At 38.2% G+C, this 19666-nt stretch overlaps 1 protein-coding gene across 6 annotated transcripts in view; it reads right to left on the reverse strand.

Annotated features, from left to right (window-relative positions):
- LOC115217202 (thyroid receptor-interacting protein 11) overlaps positions 1 to 19666 on the reverse strand; it is a 220694-nt gene that overhangs the window by 89094 nt on the left and 111934 nt on the right. For all 6 annotated transcript variants that reach the window (XM_036507380.1, XM_029786837.2, XM_036507381.1 and 3 more), the window contains 2 exons: positions 2934 to 2999; positions 524 to 659 (listed from right to left, as the gene is read on the reverse strand). In XM_036507380.1, the coding sequence (XP_036363273.1) occupies positions 524 to 659; positions 2934 to 2999 (202 nt within the window). The remainder of the gene's footprint in view (positions 1 to 523; positions 660 to 2933; positions 3000 to 19666) is intronic.

A 19666-nucleotide genomic window follows, 5' to 3' on the forward strand; every position in this document is an offset into this window, starting at 1 on the left:
ATATTAAACCAAGCAATGGATTACATCTGCTACACAAATAAGTGACAACAGGATTTGGACAACAGGATGTATAGACCAGGAGGAATGACACAAGGCATTTTGTCCAATGGTCTGCCAATTATTCTGTCAATCATAATGCCTTAAATCGGTACTATATTTATCAACCCCTGGAAGGATGAAAGGAAAAGGTGACTTCAGCAGGATTTGAACTCAGTACCTCATAAAAATCAAGATAAATACCACAGGACATTCCATACAGATACTTTAATGATTCAGCTGATTCATTACCTATGCTAAAATGATGATGATGATCATGTTGATGATGATACTTAGTTTATCAATCTCAGAATTATGCAAGACAAAATTAATTTCAGTGGGGTTTGAACACAGAATTCTGAATGTAAAACAACATAACAAAATATCACAAAGCATTTTGTCTATTGCTCAACCCATTCTATCAAAGGAAAAAAATCCACGCTAATTCTACCAAATAAAAAAAGACAGATGAACAGGAATGGCGCACCTGATGTCTGTTGACTGTCCAATTTTTCTTGATATGTTTTTTTAAGGTCGGTGATCTTCTGGTAGTACATATTTTGGAGGGCAGACACTTCATCATGATGCCGTTCTTTCTCAGTATGGAACTGTTTCTCAAGCTCCTGAAAATAATTTTGAAAAACATTCAATTTCTCTTGATATAAATTCCAATAAGCAGTAAATTTTGTTAATGATAATAATGATTTCAAATTTTGGCAGAAGGTCAATAATTCCAAAGGATGGAATAAATCAATTACAACAACCCGAGTGATCGACTGATACATATTTTATGAACTCTGAAAGGATCAAAGGCAAAGTTGACCTGGCAGAATTTGAACACAGACAAATGAAATGTCACTAAGCATTTTGCTTGGTGTGGTAACGATTCTGGAAGCTCACTGCAACTGCAGCAGCAATAGCTACAACAACAACAACAATAATCATCATCGTCATCATCTAACAAGATTTCTTATTTCTTTACTGCCCACAAGGGGTACACACAAAGGGGACAAACAAGGACAGACAAACGGATTAAGTCTATTATATCAACCCCAGAGCATAACTGGTACTTATTTAATCGACCCCGAAAGATGAAAGGCAAAGTCGACCTCGGTGGAATTTGAACTCAGAACATAGCGGCAGATGAAATACCGCTAAGCATTTCACCCAGCGTGCTAATGTCTCTGCCAGCTCACCACCTTCAAAACATCTAACAAGGTTTCTACAATTGGTTTCTACAATTGCCCTTCCTGACACCAGCCACTCTGAGAGTGTAGAGGATGCTTTTTAGATTCCTCTGGAATGGGTAGCAGTCAGGCAAAACTGGCATCGGCCACCACTATGATTTCACTTGACTCAACAGGTCTTCTCAAGCACAGCATATTGCCTAACAATTGAAGAGTACTTTTAAATGGGCTAGTTATGAGACACTGGCATCAGCCATGGCTATGATCTCATGACTTGCTGGATCTTCTCAATCACAGCATATCTCCAAAGGTCTCGGTCACTTGTCATTGCCTCTGTGAGTCCCACTGTTCAAAGGTCATGCTTTACCACCTCATCCAATGTCTTCCTGTGTCTACCTCTTCCACAGGTTTCCTCTACTGCTAGGGTGTGACACTTCTTCACACAGCTGTCCTCATCAATATGCAATACATGACCATACCAATGCAGTTGTCTCTCTTGTACACCACATCTGATGCTTCTTATGTCTAACTTTTCCCTCAGGGTGCTTGCACTCTGTCTTATATGCACACTGACATTACACATCCAAACAATAATAATAATAATAATAATAATCCTTTCTACTAAAGTCACAAAGCCTGAAATATCGGTCTCTCTTGCCAAACCGCTAAGTTATGGGAACGTAAACACACCAGCATCGGTTGTCAAGTGATGTTGGGAGGGACAAACACAGACACACAAACATATACACGCATACGTATATATATACATATCTACGATGGGCTTCTTTCAGTTTCCGTCTACCAAATCCACTAACAAGGCTTTAGTCGGTCCGAGGCTATAGGAGAAGATGCTTGCCCAAGGTGCCATGCAGTGGGACTGAACCTGGAACCAAGTGATTCGTAAGCAAGCTACTTACAACACAGACACTCCTACACCTAAAAGTATCATATATATTCTTTTCTGTTCCTGTCTTGGTAACCTCACCACTTCTTGGTTCACTTGTTAAGGTTGTCTCAACATATTTTCTATAGAAATTATAGCTAGCATTGATTTGTTATGACATTTCATATCTGAGTACGCCTAATGTAAACAACAGTGAGATCAAAGATGAAGAATGAGTAATGCATGTATGTGTCATATTTCAGAAATTCTTGCTCCTGTGCAACCCATTAATACAATATTGACATACAAAGCATTTAATATACTTCATAGTATATTATAGTATGTTTAAGTCTCCCTAAAACTCGTTAACTTCTTGGCTCATACAACTGGGAATAGTCCCAGTTTGCTGCCAGTCACAGCTGACAGCTGCCTTGATGGGGACAAACAAGTCTGGTATGTAGCAATAAAACCCCTAGGTCAAATCATCTATTTGCTTCTTGCACAGCCAGTTATAACATCTGTTATTTCAATCAACTTCTCCATTAACATTGCCAAGAACTTGCATCAGCTGATATGTGAAACCAAGTTGCTGTGGCTGGCTAGAAATTTAACATTTACATTTTTTTGCCAACATGAGCCTTCTGCTGGATAGAGTTGAGATTAGAATCAAGCTTAGCAGGATTTAGACTCAAAAACTTTTCTTAATGATGTATCAGATATCTAATGAAATTTAATCAAAGCATTAAATTTGAAAAAAAAATTTTGATAGAAAACGAAGGAAAAAAAAGGTATGAAATTTATGAGAAGAAGAATAAAAGGAAACTTACTTTGTTTTTATTTTGGAGTTCTGCAATATCTGCCAACACTTGTGATGATTCACCTCTTTCTGAACTCTATAAAAAACAAAAAGATAATAATAATAATAATAGTAGTAGTAGTAGTAGTAGTAGTAGTAGTAGTAGTAGTAGTAGTAGTAGTAGTAGTGTTGGTATTATTATTATTATTATATGCATTACCAGGCACTGGCTTTCATGGCTTCTGATCTTAACTGATCGGAAGTGTTATCATGTATAAGTTTTGTCTTGGTATAAAAGATGGGCTACAGCAACCGTTCTGCTCAATACCACAGATTTGCTTGTCAGTTGTTTGACTGTAACCAGTTGAGCATGTCCCTTGGTGGCCAACAATAGGTGCATTTCCGATCATGAGCAGTAGTTGGAGAGCATCATAGCCATGTGCTGAGAGGAATTAATTGGGGTTTAAATAATTCCCCTCTGGAAAGATGGGTGTTTCATTCAACATTCTATCCACTCTTGCCATTCTTTCAATTTCCACCCACCTTTCGATTAATTCACTCAAGAACAGAACCAACTTTTCCACCTTCACTTTCCAAATGAAATTTGTAAAAGTCAACGAGGGATCTGTCATAAAGGAAAGTCTCTGTCTTCATACCTTTCAGCTTTATCCATTAGACAACCTCTTTTGCAATCACCACAAGACAAAATAAAACTGTCTGACCTGCCTGATTAAGAAAGGCAGTGGGGCAATTATCACTATGAACTCAGCTGATAGATCCATTTCACACACAGCAGCAGCTGTTCAATCTAACTCCACAAGTCAACAATACTTGGACATCCAATGAGTGCATCTCAGACAAGCCCATCAGACAGCTCATCTGAGCCTGTAGAATTTATCTTGAACTAGTAGTGTTACTTGGTAGCATTGCCAAGCCAAAGACTTCTGGAAATTATTCATGGTAGTCACCCAACTAGAAAGTCCTCCTGAACAGAGGTGCCACTTCATTTTCAGTGATTCTCTAAGTCTCTCCAAGAATGTCAAAGCACTTTCCAGCCACTAATCCTCTGGATATTGTAAGAGTGGAACATCCACCAATCCCATTATCTGACTGGAGGGCTGTGAGTACCTGGTAACACTCTAAGTGCAAGGTGCCCAGTCTCTTTCTTTCTTTTATCCAAGATTGCAGCTTCAAGATGATGATCTGTGAAAAGACTTGTCTCATGAATGGAGCAGTCTTGCTCCTCTCACCTATCTCTAGTGTCAGATACATTTCATTTGCCACAAGGGCAACTGATGATGGAAAATTGCAAGGACAAATTACAAAACCTATGAGGGTTTACTTAAACTAGAGTATGAAAAAAAAAATTTTTAACATACAAAAATAGGTATAGAAAACAGCAATATACAAAAGCAATGAAATGAGAAGTCTCAACTGGGGATGGCCATCTAGGGCCCATCAAGGAATCAGCAACTCCAAGATCACTCACCATTATCTCTCCCATTTTTACCACACACACACACACAAACACACACATGAAGGGGTGCCAAAAATTCCTGGCTTTAAGGATATCATGAAATGCCTGGAAGCCCAACATTCAGAGTTATTTTACAAGGCTTAGAAAAGCTGAAAGACTGGTGGAATAAATATGTGAGTTTGAGATGGAAATATGTTGGATAAAATCCTAATCAACTGTATTTTCTTTTAACCAAAGCCAGGAACATTTCAGCAACAACCCTCATATCATCATCATCATCATCATCATCATCATTTAGCGTCCGCTTTCCATGCTAGCATGGGTTGGACGGTTCTGTGAAGCCAGAAGGCTACATCAGGCCCAGTCTGATCTGGCAGTGTTTCTATGGCTGGATGCCCTTCCTAACGCCAACCACTCCGTGAGTGTAGTGGGTGCTTTTTACGTGCCACCCACACAGGTCCCAGACGGAGCTGGCAAACGGCCACGGACGGATGGTGCTTTATATATATATATATATATATATATATATATATATATATATATATATATATATATAACACATATACATACAGATAGAAACACACATACATACACTGATAAATAGACAGACAGACACATAGTAGAGAGAGACTAAGAGAGTTAAAGATATTGAGCCAAGTATTGGTAGATTAGAGAGAGGAAATATATAGATATAAGCAAAGAGAGAGAGAGAAAGAAAGAAAAGAGAGAGAAAGAAAGAAAAGAGAGAGAAAGAAAGAAAAGAGAGAGAAAGAAAGAAAAGAGAGAGAAAGAAAAAAGAGTGTATGCATGTGTGTGTGTGTGATAAACAGCATTTAAACAATTGATTATAGGTGTTTAAATCAATCCAACTAGATAGTCGGTCAGTGTCCCTCAAATGTACAGGATATCAGAACAATATTGATTCCCAGGGAACATTATCAAGCTGTTGTTTGTGACACTTATCACATCACCGAAGGAGCAGGGGGTGGGATGGGAGTTGAAGGTGGTGGAGATTTACATTTTTCTTTTTTTTTTTTTTACCTTTTGCTTCTGAAGTTTTGTTCGTTTTAGATCTTTCCTTCCCCCACCCACCTTGTTTTTTTTAATTTCGAGTAAATAAACTAACACAAATCTTTCTTCATTTATCTTATCTATTGCAATTTCTATTTCACTCCCTCTTCTTCTAATCCATATCCCATCGATTCCCCACCACCACCACCACTACCACCACAGCAGCAGCAGCAGCTGCCATCACCACTGCCATCACCACCACCTTCACTACCACCGCCCCTGCCACCACCACCACCAACAACAACAACACTGCTACCACCACTGCCACCATCACCACTCTACCAGCTAATTATCTTGTATCTGTTTCTCATCACCGTCTTGACTCATTTAAAATTCTCAAGAAGTCGATAAAGACCAGTTCACTCCCCCCATTCATCCCCACTCGCCCCCAGAGACTTTTAAACTGAACTAAATAGGCAAGGGTTCAGGTTCAAATCCAGATAGGTCACAACAGGTTCTAAAATTACGTCTACAAAACACCACTCTGTCTCTAATAGATAGGTGGGGATGGACAGGATGGAAGGACATACAGCCAGGTACCATGTGCTCAGTCAAACAATCAGCTATATGCATCAAACATTAATTGCAACATCTATTTTTACTTTGGTAAATAGCACCAAATGTGTTCAGGTGTAATCAAAGAACTGCAATTTCTTGGGAGATTCAAGCTGATGAGAGTTAACTCTCCCTTTGGGAAGATGTCAATCTCTCTCTCTCTCTGGTACCAATTCTCAAATTTGGCAGTCTGTCTTTGGTAGTCTTCTACTATAGCCTCAGGCCGACCAAAGCCTTGTGAGTAGATTTCGTAGACGTCGTGTAAATATGTGTGTGTGTGTGTTTCTGTGTCTGTGTTTGTCCCCCCAACATCGCTTGACAACCAATGCTGGTGTGTTTACGTCCCCGTAACTTAGTGGTTCGGCAAAAGAGACCGATAGAATAAGTACTAGGCTTACAAAGAATAAGTCCTGGGGTTGATTTGCTCAACTAAAGGCAGTGCTCCAGCATGGCCACTGTCAAATGACTGAAACAAGTAAAAGAGAGTAAAGAGTAAAGAAAATGTAGAATTATATGTACTGCTCAGAGAAACTAGAAGTAGAAATAAATCTTTACTGAACTGGACACCAGACTCTTGTGGGCAACATTTTCTGGTAATCTAACACATTTAATAAACAATTAGGTATCCTAAGGCAACGAAGAGTTACAAGAAGCATTTTGCTAAGCGACACTGAAATGAGAGATATACTTTCAACAGGATAAGATACATGTCTATTTTAGGTAGTGTATCAAAAATACAAGTAGGCAATGTACCAAAATTACATGCATATACATATATAAATGGTTGTATAAATATGCACACACATACACATATTGGTAATAACAAGGAAATCCAACCATAGAAGAAATACTAAAAAGGAAGCATAGACAAAAAACTTGTGGCCCTCAGAAACATCTAAAAGGACAACAGCTCCAAATGTGAACTCACTTGGAATCATAATAATTACCTATCTCCTCTGTGTGTGTGTGTGTGTGTGTGTGTGTGTGTATCTATATCTGTCTATATATTTATACACATGTACAAACACTCTCACAAAAATACATACATATACATACAGGTGCAGGTGTAGCTGTGTGGTAAGAAGTTTGTCTAGGTGAGCTTGCAGAAACATTAGCACACCGGACGAAATGCATAGCGCTATTTCATCTGCTGCTATGTTCTGAGTTCAAATTCTGCCGAGGTCGACTTTGCCTTTCATCCTTTCAGAGTCGATTAAATAAGTACCAGTTACACACTGGGGTTGATATAATCAACTTAATCCGTTTGTCTGTCCTTGTTTGTCCCATCTGTGTGTAGCCCCTGGTGGGCAGTAAAGAAATAAGTTTGCCTACCAACCACATGGTTCCAGGTTTAATCCCACTGCATTGCACCCTGGGCAAGTTTCTTTTACTATAGCCTTAGGTCAACCAAAGTGTTGTAAGTAGATTTGGTAGATGGAAACTGAAAGAAACCTGTTGTCTGTCTATGTGTCTTTGTATCTGTGTTTGTTACACCCCTACACTGCTAGACAACTGGTGTCTGGTGTTGGTGTGTTTACGTCCTTGTAACTTGCCAGTTTGGCAAAAGAGACCAACACATTAAGTTACAGGCTTATAAAAATAAGTTCTGGGTTGATTCATTCAACTAAAATTCTTCAAGAAGGTGCCCCAGCATGGCCAGTCTAATGACTGAAACAAGTAAAAGATAAAAGGTACAGACACACACACACACACACACATAAATATACATGTATATTACATATACAAAAAGTAAAATAAACAATGGAAAGGTATCAATTCATTATAGCTGTTTCTAACAATTTTTTTAATTGATTAATGGGTATCTTACATCATTATAGAAAACTGTTTTCTTCAGATAAGTATACAAATCACAGTATTAGGAACATTTAAAAACATTTAAAAATCCACGTCAGGTACATATTTTGTGATTCCACAAAATTCGCTAGTTGCAGATTCCCCTCTCTTGGAACCTGTTCCTCGCGTGTTCCAAAGTATATTATGGACTGTATATTTAATACAATGTATGTTTCTGAATTAGCACAAGGGCTAGTAATATACGCAGAATGTGTGTATATATGTGTGTATAAAAACTAATGGCTTCAGTATCAAATTATGCCTCCATAGAGTTTCATTATTCTAGCACATTGTGTATACATATACCTACACACATACACAACATACATGTCCATATATATATTCTCACACATAGATATACACAAATATGCATACATATACACAAATACACAAACATGTCAATGATAATATACATAAATACTATCACTAGATTTATTACAACCAATCGAGTTTAAAGCACACAGTCCAGCTTAATTATTGGTGAATACAAACACGCAGTTAACAACACCACTTCTGTTTCTCTTCTCTCCTTCTCTGTCTCTTCTACTTCACCTTCTCCTTCTCCAATCCTTTCCTTTTCTTCATTCATCTTGCCTCACCCTACTTTTCTGAAACAGTCTCCCAAACTTGCCCTACCAGCAATACTCTATCCATCCCGTCCCCAATACCATCTCACTTGCACAACACACACACAATATCATCATGGTCATTACCATCATGATTTTCACATCCGCTTTCCAAACTGACATGGGTTTGCTGGGTCATCTTGGGCTGAGTCATCTCCGATTGAGACCTGCTGCTTCCTTAGTCTGAAGCTAAATATTAAGCTAAATATGTCACCACAATCTCTATAGCTGAATGCCCTTCCTACCATCAACCACTTTACAAAAGGTACTGAATACATACACCTGTGCCACCATCACTGGAGAGGTTAAATAAAGGAAGTTTAGACCCCTATGCATTCTCTGTTCATTTGCCATTCACTATACACAGTGCATTGAGCACAATTTGTGTGAATACATGCATACATATATACAAGGGGGTGCTGGAAGTTTCTGGCTTTGGGTAAAAAAAATAATGGAGGATTATGATTTTATTCCATATGGTTACCCTCTCAGATTCACACACTTATAGCAGCAGTCCTGCAGTTTCTGTAAGCCCTGTAAAAGAACTCAGAAGGTTAGGTTTCCAGTCAGGCCTTTCGTGATACCCTTAAAGCCAGGAACTTTACAGCCTCCCCTCATATGTATATTTACACACACACACACACACATACACACAAACAAAGATGTGTATATTCAGGTATATATTTATGCATATTTGCATGTACGTATGAATGCAAGCATACATCCACACACACTCATGCAAATTAGTAGCTCCAGTTCTCTGAAACTACTGGATTTGTTGTGTATATAAGCAGTCTGGCCACTTGTTTCTCTGGAGCAGGTCAAGTGATATGGATGGATGGAAGCACTCCGTCGGTTACGACGATGAGGGTTCCGGTTGATCCGATCAACGGAACAGACTGCTTGTGAAATTAACGTGTAAGTGGCTGAGCACTCCACAGACACGTCTACCCTTAACGTAGTTTTCGGGGATATTCAGCGTGACACAGAGAGTGACAAGGCCGGCCCTTTGAAATACAGGTACAACAGAAACAGGAAGATAGGGCGAGATAAAGTTGTGGTGAAAGAGTACAGCAGGGATCACCACCATCCCTGCCAGAGCCTCGTGGAGCTTTAGGTATTTTCGCTCAATAAACACTCACAACGCCCGGTCTGGGAATCGAAACCGCGATCCTACAACCGCGAGTCCGCTGCCCTAACCACTGGGCCATTGCGTCTCCACCAAGTGATATAGACACCTCTCATGAGAACACTATAAGGTTCAAAAACTGAATAAGGCTCTTCATCATTTTCTCCATCTACAGAGAGATTTTAAAATTTGCCATGTGTGTCTTCTCCCTCCAGGTACAGTCCCACGGCGTAGTACCTTGAGCAAATGTCTTCTACTATAGCCTTGGGTCAACCAAAGACTTATGAGTGGAGTTAGTAGGCAGAAACTGAAAGAAGCTCATCATATATATATATATATGTATGTACATATCTATATATGTGTGTCTTAGTGTATGTGTTAGTCTCCCACCATCACTTGACGGTTCGCGATTCAGCAAAAGAGACCAACAGAATAAGAACTAGACTAAAACAAAAAAGTACTGGGGTTGATTTGTTCAACTAAAACCCTTCAAGACAGTGCCACAGTCAAATGACTGAAACAAGATATATATGTATATATGTACATCATCATCATCACCATCATCATTTAGCATCTACTTTCCATGCTGGCATGGGTTAGATGGTTTGACTGAAACTGATAAGCTGCACCAGATTCCAATCTGATTTTGCATGGTTTCTACGGCTGGATGCCTTTCCCAACACCAACCACTCCAAGAGTGTAATGGGTGCTTTTAATGTGCCACTGGCATGGATGCCGGTAACATGACATTGGCAACAACTACAATTTCACTTGGCTTGATGATTCTTCTCAAGCACAGCATATCTCCAAAGGTCTCAGTCACTTATCACCTCTGTGAGGCCCAACATTTGAAGGGTGCTTTTTATGTGCCACCAGCACAGGTGCCAGTTACGTGACACCGGCATCAGCCACAACTACAATTTCACTTGGCTCGATGAATCTTCTCAAGCATGGCATATCATCAAAGTCACTTATCACCTCCATGAGGCCCAACGTTCAAATGGTGCTTTTTATGTGTGTACGCACACACACACACACAACCACACACACACACACACACACACACACACACACACAGACACACACACAGAAATTAATATATATGTACAAACATATGTCATCATTGTTTATTGCCCACTTTTTCATGCTTCCATAGGTCAAATGGTCAAAGCAGATATTCTATGGTCAGATGCCCTTACTGTAACCAACCCTCACCTGTTCCCAAGCAAAGTAATATTTCTTATCTGATGGTGATGTTCATTTGTCAAAACAAAAGTACACACAAACACACATGTACATGCACACAGATATATATAGCGAGCTTCTTTCAGTTTTCTTCTGACAAATTCACTCACAAGGCTGTGGTCTGCCCAGGGCCATAGTAGAAGATGCTTGTTCAAGATGCTGTGCAGTGTGACTGCACTTAAGAGAACATGATTGGGAAGCATGCTCCTTTTCCACACAGCCATAAAATTTCATTTATACACACAAACACACACATTAATTACAAAAGAACAGCAGTTATGTATCCACATTCATAAGCTTATAAATGAAGGCTCAGATGAAGCTGTAAGATGCCACACTAACACTTACCTGTGAGCCACAGTTATTTATGTCCGAAACAGCTGTTAAGTAATGAACACGATTATATAACTCCTGTTCTTTTGTCACTGATTTATCAATCAATATGACACTCTGTACTTATCTTCTGGTTCATTAAGAACTGAAGATGCCAGTGAATTCACACCACCTCACTGCAGGAACTTAGTACAACCATGCATTATATATATATATATACTAAGTAGGGCAATGAACTAGAAGAATCATTACCTGGCGGGACAAAATGCTAAATAGCATTTCATCCATCCATTCCGAGTTCAAATTCTGCTGAGGTCAACGTTACCATTCACTCTTTCAAGGTCGATGAAATAAGTACCAGTTACATACTGGAGTCGATGTAATTGATAATACTCCTTCCCTAAAATTTCAGGCCCAGTGCCTATAGTAGAAAGGATTTTATGTATATATTTAATTCTAGGAATAGATAATAAGTCCTGGTATGACTCATCAGATTTATAAATTACCTATATACTTATTTTTTTAAATATCTATCTACATTTATTTAGCTCTCTCTCTCTCTCTCTCTATATATATATATATACACACACACACAACTACATACACACATGCTTATATATACATACAGGCACACACACATTTCTTCATAAAAATAACAGGGGGGGGGAGCACAGACACAATACCATAGAGGTGCGGCAGGGAGGGAGAGGAGGGAGGGGAAGAGAGCGGGAGAAGTAAGTAACTATGACACCACCAACCTAGATCATGTTTTCAAACCCCACCTCTAACCCACACACACACTGTCTTTCACCTGCTCCCCTAACATCCGGTCTATAATGTCATATAGATCTTAACCTGCAGAACTGATTGAAACACTGACAGTAGTCACATAGACACTTTTGCAAACTAACAAAGACAAGCAGACATGCATGTACACGCGCGCACGCACACACACACACAAACATATACAAGTATGCATGAACAGAGGCCCCCCCCCATACACAGACATAGCCTTAGAAACACATACACACACACACATACAAACCCCAGAACAAAGATATCTATCTCCTTAGCAATGAGAAAATGTTGCCTGGTGTAGTGGCGGGAAGAGCACAACTATTTAACTGATGTTTATCTTATCAAACCTGGCTATACAAATAGCAACTGATTAATGATACTACTACTACTACTACTAACAACAATAATATTATTAATAATAATAATACTAATCACTGTCTTTTTATTTGCCACAAGGACTGATGTAAAAACTACAAAAGAAGCAGAAAACCACTAAGAGGTTTGGAGTGTGTTCACAGATTTATAAGAAAATCAATAAGGTAACAAACAATGGAAAATGTTACCCATGGAAACCCCACATTTAGCATGGTCACCATGACCACTTCGGCAAGTACCTTCCCCGTTGAGTCCTCCTCCTGTTTAAAAGAGCATGCTCAGTGTAGGCCCTTTCACTCAGACTATGATAGCCACTAATCACCCACCTTTCAACAAGTTAGCTGGAAGACAAGATCGGCCTCTCTATTTTCAATTACATTTTTTGAAGAGAGACCCATCAAAGTTAATGTGGGCTTCACCAAAGAGGACCAATAACACACCTTTCTGAAGAAAAAAAAGGTGTGTTATTCTATATAACTGACCACAGTACTTGACTGGTACTTGATATGATCAACGTTGTGGGGGATGATAGGTAAAGTTAACCATGACAGGATTCAAACTGAAATGAGCCCATCATGTGTGTGTGTGTGTGTGTGTGTGTGTGTGTGTGTGTGTGTGTGTGAGTGTGTTTACATATATATATATGGATCGAGGACTTTTCATCTAAAACACTTTACTCTAATAATCCTTTCTGTCTTTAGATGAAAATGCTTTTAGACCAAAGTGTCATCAACTAAAGAGGTTTAGACCAAAGTGGTTTAGACCAAACTGTTTTAGACCAAAGTGTCATATCCCATATAAATATATATACGATGGACCGCTTTCAGTTTCTGTCTCCTAAATCCACTCACAAGGCTATAGTAAAAGACACTTGCTCAAGATGCCATGATGTGGGATGGAACCTAAGATCATGTGGTTGTGAAGTAAACTTCTCACCACAGCCACATATATGCATTATATATATATATATATATATACATATATAGACACCCAACAATTTCAACGGTGTAAAGCTACAACTTGAAGTAAAGTGATCTAATAATTATATTAACCCCTGTACTTAAATGGTAATTTATTGACCCCCAGAAGAAGGAAAGGAAAGATGACAGGGTTTGAACTCAGAATGCACAGAGAGATGGAAAAAAATGTGGTACAGGATTTTTATCCAGCACACAAATGCTTCAGTCAATCCATTGCAATAATATTAATAAAATGGCTTTAGGTGGTAAGTTGGCTGAATTGTTAATGCACCGGGCAAAATACTTTAAAAAAAATTTTTTTTATATGTTTCAGTCATTTGGCTGTGGTCGTACTGGAGCGCCGTCTTAAAGGGTTTTAGTCAAAGAAATTGACCCCAGGACTTATTCTTTGTAAATTGAGTACTTATTCTATCAGTCTCTTTGGCTGAACTGCTAAGTTATGAGGACATAAACACACCAACATCGGTTGTCAAGCAATGGTGATGGGACAAACAGACACAAAAACACGCACACATAATATATATATATATATATATATATATATATATATATATACACACACACCACACACACACACACAACAGGCTTGTTTCAGTTTCCGTCTAACAAATCTGCTCACAAGGATTTGGTTGACCCAAGGCTATAGTAGAAGACATTTGCCCAAGGTGCCAAGCAGTGGGACTGAACTTGAAACAAAGCGGTTGGGAAGCAAGTTTCTTACCACACAGCCACTTGACTGCTACTTTATTTTATTGGTCTCAGAACAATGGACAGTAAAATTGGGAACTGATCCTAGAATGTAAGGACCCCCTTCAGACATGAATGACCATGGGATTACACCTAGAAAGTTAGCCTCTGAAGCACAAGTCTGGGCAAGGTTGTTTACGGAAGACCAGCAGTTCCTCATGCATACCAGCCTCCCCACTTCACACCACCGATTTTATCCTAGGGAAAGGCAAAAGCCGATACAGCTTGGCACCAGTGACATTGTTGCAACTCATTTCTACAGCTGAGTGAATTGAAGCAATGTGAAATAAAGTGTCTTGCTCAAGAACACAACACACACCTTGGTCTGTGAATCGAACTCACTACCCTTTGATTGTCAGTCAAATTGCTCTAACTACTGAGCTATGCATCTTCACAAAAAGTTGTCAACAATAATTAAAACTACATATTCTTCAGCTACTTTGTCAATTCAACCATCCCACCTTTATATTACAACATAATGAAATGATACCAATACTGGATGATACAATAGTATTTACAGCAGTATTTATAGTAATGTTTGTTGATTTTGGCACAAGGCCAGCAATTTTAGGAGGAAGGTGTTAGTAGATTACATCACCGCCAGTGCTCAGCAGGTACTTATTTTATCAACTTTGAAAAGATGAAAGGCAAAGATGACTTTGGTAGAATTTGTTTCTAGTATGGGTACAATGGCCTGCAAGTTTTGAGAGAGGGGGTTAGAATATACTATACTGTATATTTTTAAAAATTACATTTCTCACTAAATACTAACAATTATTACTGGTGCCATGCAGAAGTCACTTGTGCCGGCACCACGTAACAAGTGCCCGTGCTGGCACCATGTAAGGACCCAAGCTAGCACCACATAAAAGCACCTGTGCCAGCTTCATGTAAAATGCATCCATGCCTGTGCCATGTAAAAAGTACATGTACTGATGCCATTTACAAGCACCTAGTACACTCTGTAAAGTGGTTGGCATTAGGAAGGGCATCCAGCCATAGAAATCATGCCAAAACAGACGACTGGTGCCTGGTGCAGCCCACTAGCTTGCTCGCTCCTGTCAAACCATCCCATCCATGCCAGCTGAGAGAATGGATGTTGAATGATTATGATGATGAAGAATTCTTTTACATGCCACAAAAGTGACTAACAATTAGAATAGGAATTTCAAACACAGTGATAATTTATATTTTGGTAGGATGGAGGAAAGTTCATTAAATCACTGACGATATATTACTGATAGAAAGAGGAAGGAAAACTAGAAGCTAAAGGAGAGGATATTTCAATTCTGAATATAATAGAGAAGTAACTGAACACTACAAAATAAATTTATCTGATATTTTACCACCACCACTACAAAAAAAAAAAAAAAAAATGGTTTCAAATTTTGGTACAAGGCCTGCAATTTCGTGGAAGGGGATAAGTCGATTACATTGACTCAGTGCTCAGTTGGTACTTATTTTATCAACCCTGAAAAGATAAAAGGCAAAGTCAACCTCAGTGACACTTGAACTTAAAATGTAAAGAGCCAGAAGAAATGTTGCTAAATCATGAACCATCTGTAATACAAGGAAGTGTAGTAGAGTGGATGACTGAGGGATGAACAACTTTGGTAATGAAAGATCCAAACAAGATCAAACACCTATCTGTTATGAAAGTTACTAACAGACATTTTTTTCAAAACATAAAGAAGACATACACTCAATTATTGCAGAACAAATTATGAGCTGTTGAAAAGAAGGAATGTAAGGAAGACTCAAAAGGCATCAAAGACTATCTGATAATTGATAAAATGGTAATAAAGAATTGCAAGTAATGACAGACTAATAATCTGTGCATAGTGTAGGTCTGATACAATATGGGGCTTTGTTCTTGGATTGTAGAGTCTCTTAGAATCTCTGGGATAGCAATAAACCTCATCAGAATTCTCAGTGTTTGTAGGACTGACTAGAAAACAAATTTCATGTTATGTGCAAAATCACTGAGAAGTGTAGATATGAAAAGAGATATCTTCTAGAGTAACTCTTTCTCTTTTGTGATTTATTATAAAAAAAAAATTACCAATCATTAACATAGAAAAGTCAACATGGACTACAAGGTAGGGTGACATGTATCCTCTATCAATCACCTATTTTTCATGGACGAAGCCAAGATGCTTGCAGAGTTTGAAGAATTGTTAATACAGCAGATATGTTAGTTTGTTAAGGTTATTCCTATAGATATTCTATAGAAATTATAGCCAGCATTGATTTTTGCTACAGTGTTTCGTATATGAGATCGAAGATGAAGAACGGGTAATGGGCACATATGCCATATTTCGGGGGGAAGTTTGCCCCTTCATCAGCACCCACCTAACCCATTAATCATCCTTGAATGCACTGCTTAAATAGCCACCACACATAGTGGTGTAAAGATACAGGGAGATTGGAATGGAATCTGGTATATCAAAATGTGTGATTTTAGCCATGAAGAGAGAGAAGAGGGTCAATTCAAATAGAATAAACTTACCGAACAAACGGATTTTTAGAACCTGATAACAATGAATACAAGTATCTGGGCAAACAGGAACTTGTTGATATTATGCATAAGGAAATGAAAGAAAAGTGAAAATAACATGTTTGAAAAGCTAAAAACTTATACTGAAGTTCTAACTTAATTCAAGGAATTTGATAAATGCAATCAACAAATGAATAGTTACCGTCCTGCATTATAGTGCTAGAATAATGAATTAGATGAAAGTTGAAATAGATTAGTAAAATGAGTAAAACTAACTCCGCATGGAGTACTACATTTGATGGCAAAGGTCAATCATTTACACATGAAACATAAGATTATAGAATGTGGATGTATTAACATTTCTGATCATGTGAATGGATCACAAAGATCGGTAAGCCACTACCTTGCAAAGGGTAAAGAAGAACTAATTAAATATACTGTAACATTACTAGGATTTAGTTATACTGAACTCAAAGAAAAGAGAGGCTATCAAAGAAGGGTAAAATGTGAAAGAAAGGAAGCAGAAGAAAGAAATGCAGTTACATGGACAGTTCCATGGAGACACCAAAATGTGAAAAATCCTGATTCATCACAAAGATAGCTTGAGAGAGGAGACTTTAAGAAAGAAACAGAATTTGTTGGTGACTACTTGAGATGAAGCTCAGAATGTTAATTCAACTTTAAACCCTATGTTCACAAGCAAGGATATTTATTCCACCACTTCAATAGTCAATGCCACCGATGTAATCACCAGATGGAAAATACTGGCCATATTGCAGCAAGCTGCAGAATGTTAGCTCAGAAAGAATACAAGCAACAATGCAACAAGGCTAAACTCAATTTTCACTGGTCTCTTTGTGAAATATATGGATACATCACTTCAGACAGAGACGTCAGCCATTTAATTTACACATGAAACAGAAGAGAGAGAGAGAGAGAGAGAGGATGTATTAACATTTCTGATCATGTGAATGGAACACAAAGATCAGTAAATCACGTCTTTGCAAAGAACGAGGGAGAACTGTTTAAACATGCTGTAACATTTAGAGCTTTTATTAGTACAATGATGTACCAATAAAGGATCTAAATGAACTTGGTAAACCAAAATTCTATGTGATTCTGACATCAGAAAAATTGAATGCCACAGATCAGATATCTTTTATATACAGCATATTAGGCAGTGAGCTTGCAGAATTGTTACCATATTCGTCAAACTGCTTGGTGATATTTCTTTCAGCTCTTTACATTCTGAGTTGAAATGCTGCTGAGGTTGACTTGGCTTTCATCCTTTTGGGGATTGATAGAATAAGTGCCAGTTGAGCCCTGGGGTTGATGTAATCGACTTCTTCCTCCCTTCAAAATTTTTGGTTTTGTGCCAAAGTCGGAAAGGATTATACATGGCACAGAAAAAGAGAATGCCCCATAATCGACATAGTAATTTCTTTAGACAAAGACATAGCAAAGAGCTCAAAATAGACTGATTTAAAAATAGAGATATCAAAAATGGTGGGGATATCCAGCAACAAAAGTATTAACTGTACCAGTTATCATCAGAGCATCAGGTTTGATTGCCCAGAAAACTACCAAACCATCTGGGACAGTTGGACAGTAAGACAGACATGTAAATGCTCCAAGAAGCTAACCGCCTTGGGATAGTTCTTATTTTTTAAAAGCTACTTTCAAAGACATTTTATTGAGGCATGACAGTTAACATGAAGAAGGAAAAGCAACAAAAAAAAAACAGTATTTTATATTCATGCTGTGCAATGAATTAATAACACTAATCCTTTCTACTATAAGCAAAAGGCCTGAAACTTTGAGGGAAGGTGCAAGTCAGTTACATCAATCCCAGTGCTCAATTGGTACTTATGTTATTGACTCTGAAAGGATGAAATGGTAAAGTTCAACTCAATGGAATTTGAAATGCCCCTAAGCATTGTGTCCAGAATGCTAATAGTTCTATAAGCTGGTCACCTTCACAACAACAATAATAATAATAAGTAATAATAATCTTTTCTCCTATAACCACAAGGCCTGAAGTTTGAGAGGAGGGGACTAGTGGATTACATCAACCCCAGTATTTCACTGGTATTTAATTTATCAAACTTGAAAGGATGAAAGGCAAAGTAGACCTCAGCAAAATTTGAACTCAGATTGTAAGGACGGATGAAATGTTGCTAAGCATAATAATAATAATATAATAATAATAATAATAATAATAATAATAATAATTAATAAAGTTTCTGGTTTAGGCACCAGGCCAGTAACTTTGGGATAGGGAGATTAGTTAATAAATCACTGGTACTTTATTTTATCAATTCCAGATAGATGGAAGGCAGAGTTAATCTTAGCGGGATCTTAACTCAGAGCCTTAAGAACAAGAAGAAATGCCTTAAGACATTTTAATTAATATTTAATTACTAGATCAATAATAGTAATTTCAAGTTAGATAGCATTTTTGGATAAATTCAACTATGCCTGTTTACTTCCTCCTCTGCTTCCTAACCACATTGGTTCTGGTTTCAGTCCCACAATGCGACACCTTGGGCAAGTATCTTCTACTATAGCCCTGGGCTGACCAAAGACTTGTGAGTGGATTTGGTAGATGGGAACTGAAAGAAGCCCATCATGCGTGCATGCGTGTGTTTGTGTGTGTGTGTGTGTGTACATGCATCTATGTGTGTGTTTGTGTCTGTCCCCCAGCACTTACACACAACCAATGTTGGTGTGTTTACATCCTCATAACTTAACAGTTCAGTGTAAGAGACTGACAGAATAAGGATAAGGCTTAATAAAATAAAAAAGTACTGGGGTCGAATAATTTGAGTAAAATTCTTCCAGGTGATGCCCCAGCATGGCCACAATCTAATGATTAAAACAGGTATAAGATAAAAGATATCCATATATTCAAACATACATACATACAGGCAGTCATATATGTGTGTGTGTATGTATGTGTGTATGTACATATATATACATACATATATATACATATACACACACACACACATATATATATATGAAACACGTGTGAGTACAAGAGGCACACAGACAGTCAAGCAGAGGCATGAAGCTTT

Source organism: Octopus sinensis, linkage group LG11 (genome assembly GCF_006345805.1).
Source record: "Octopus sinensis linkage group LG11, ASM634580v1, whole genome shotgun sequence".
In the NCBI taxonomy this organism is placed as follows: Eukaryota; Metazoa; Mollusca; class Cephalopoda; order Octopoda; family Octopodidae; genus Octopus; species Octopus sinensis.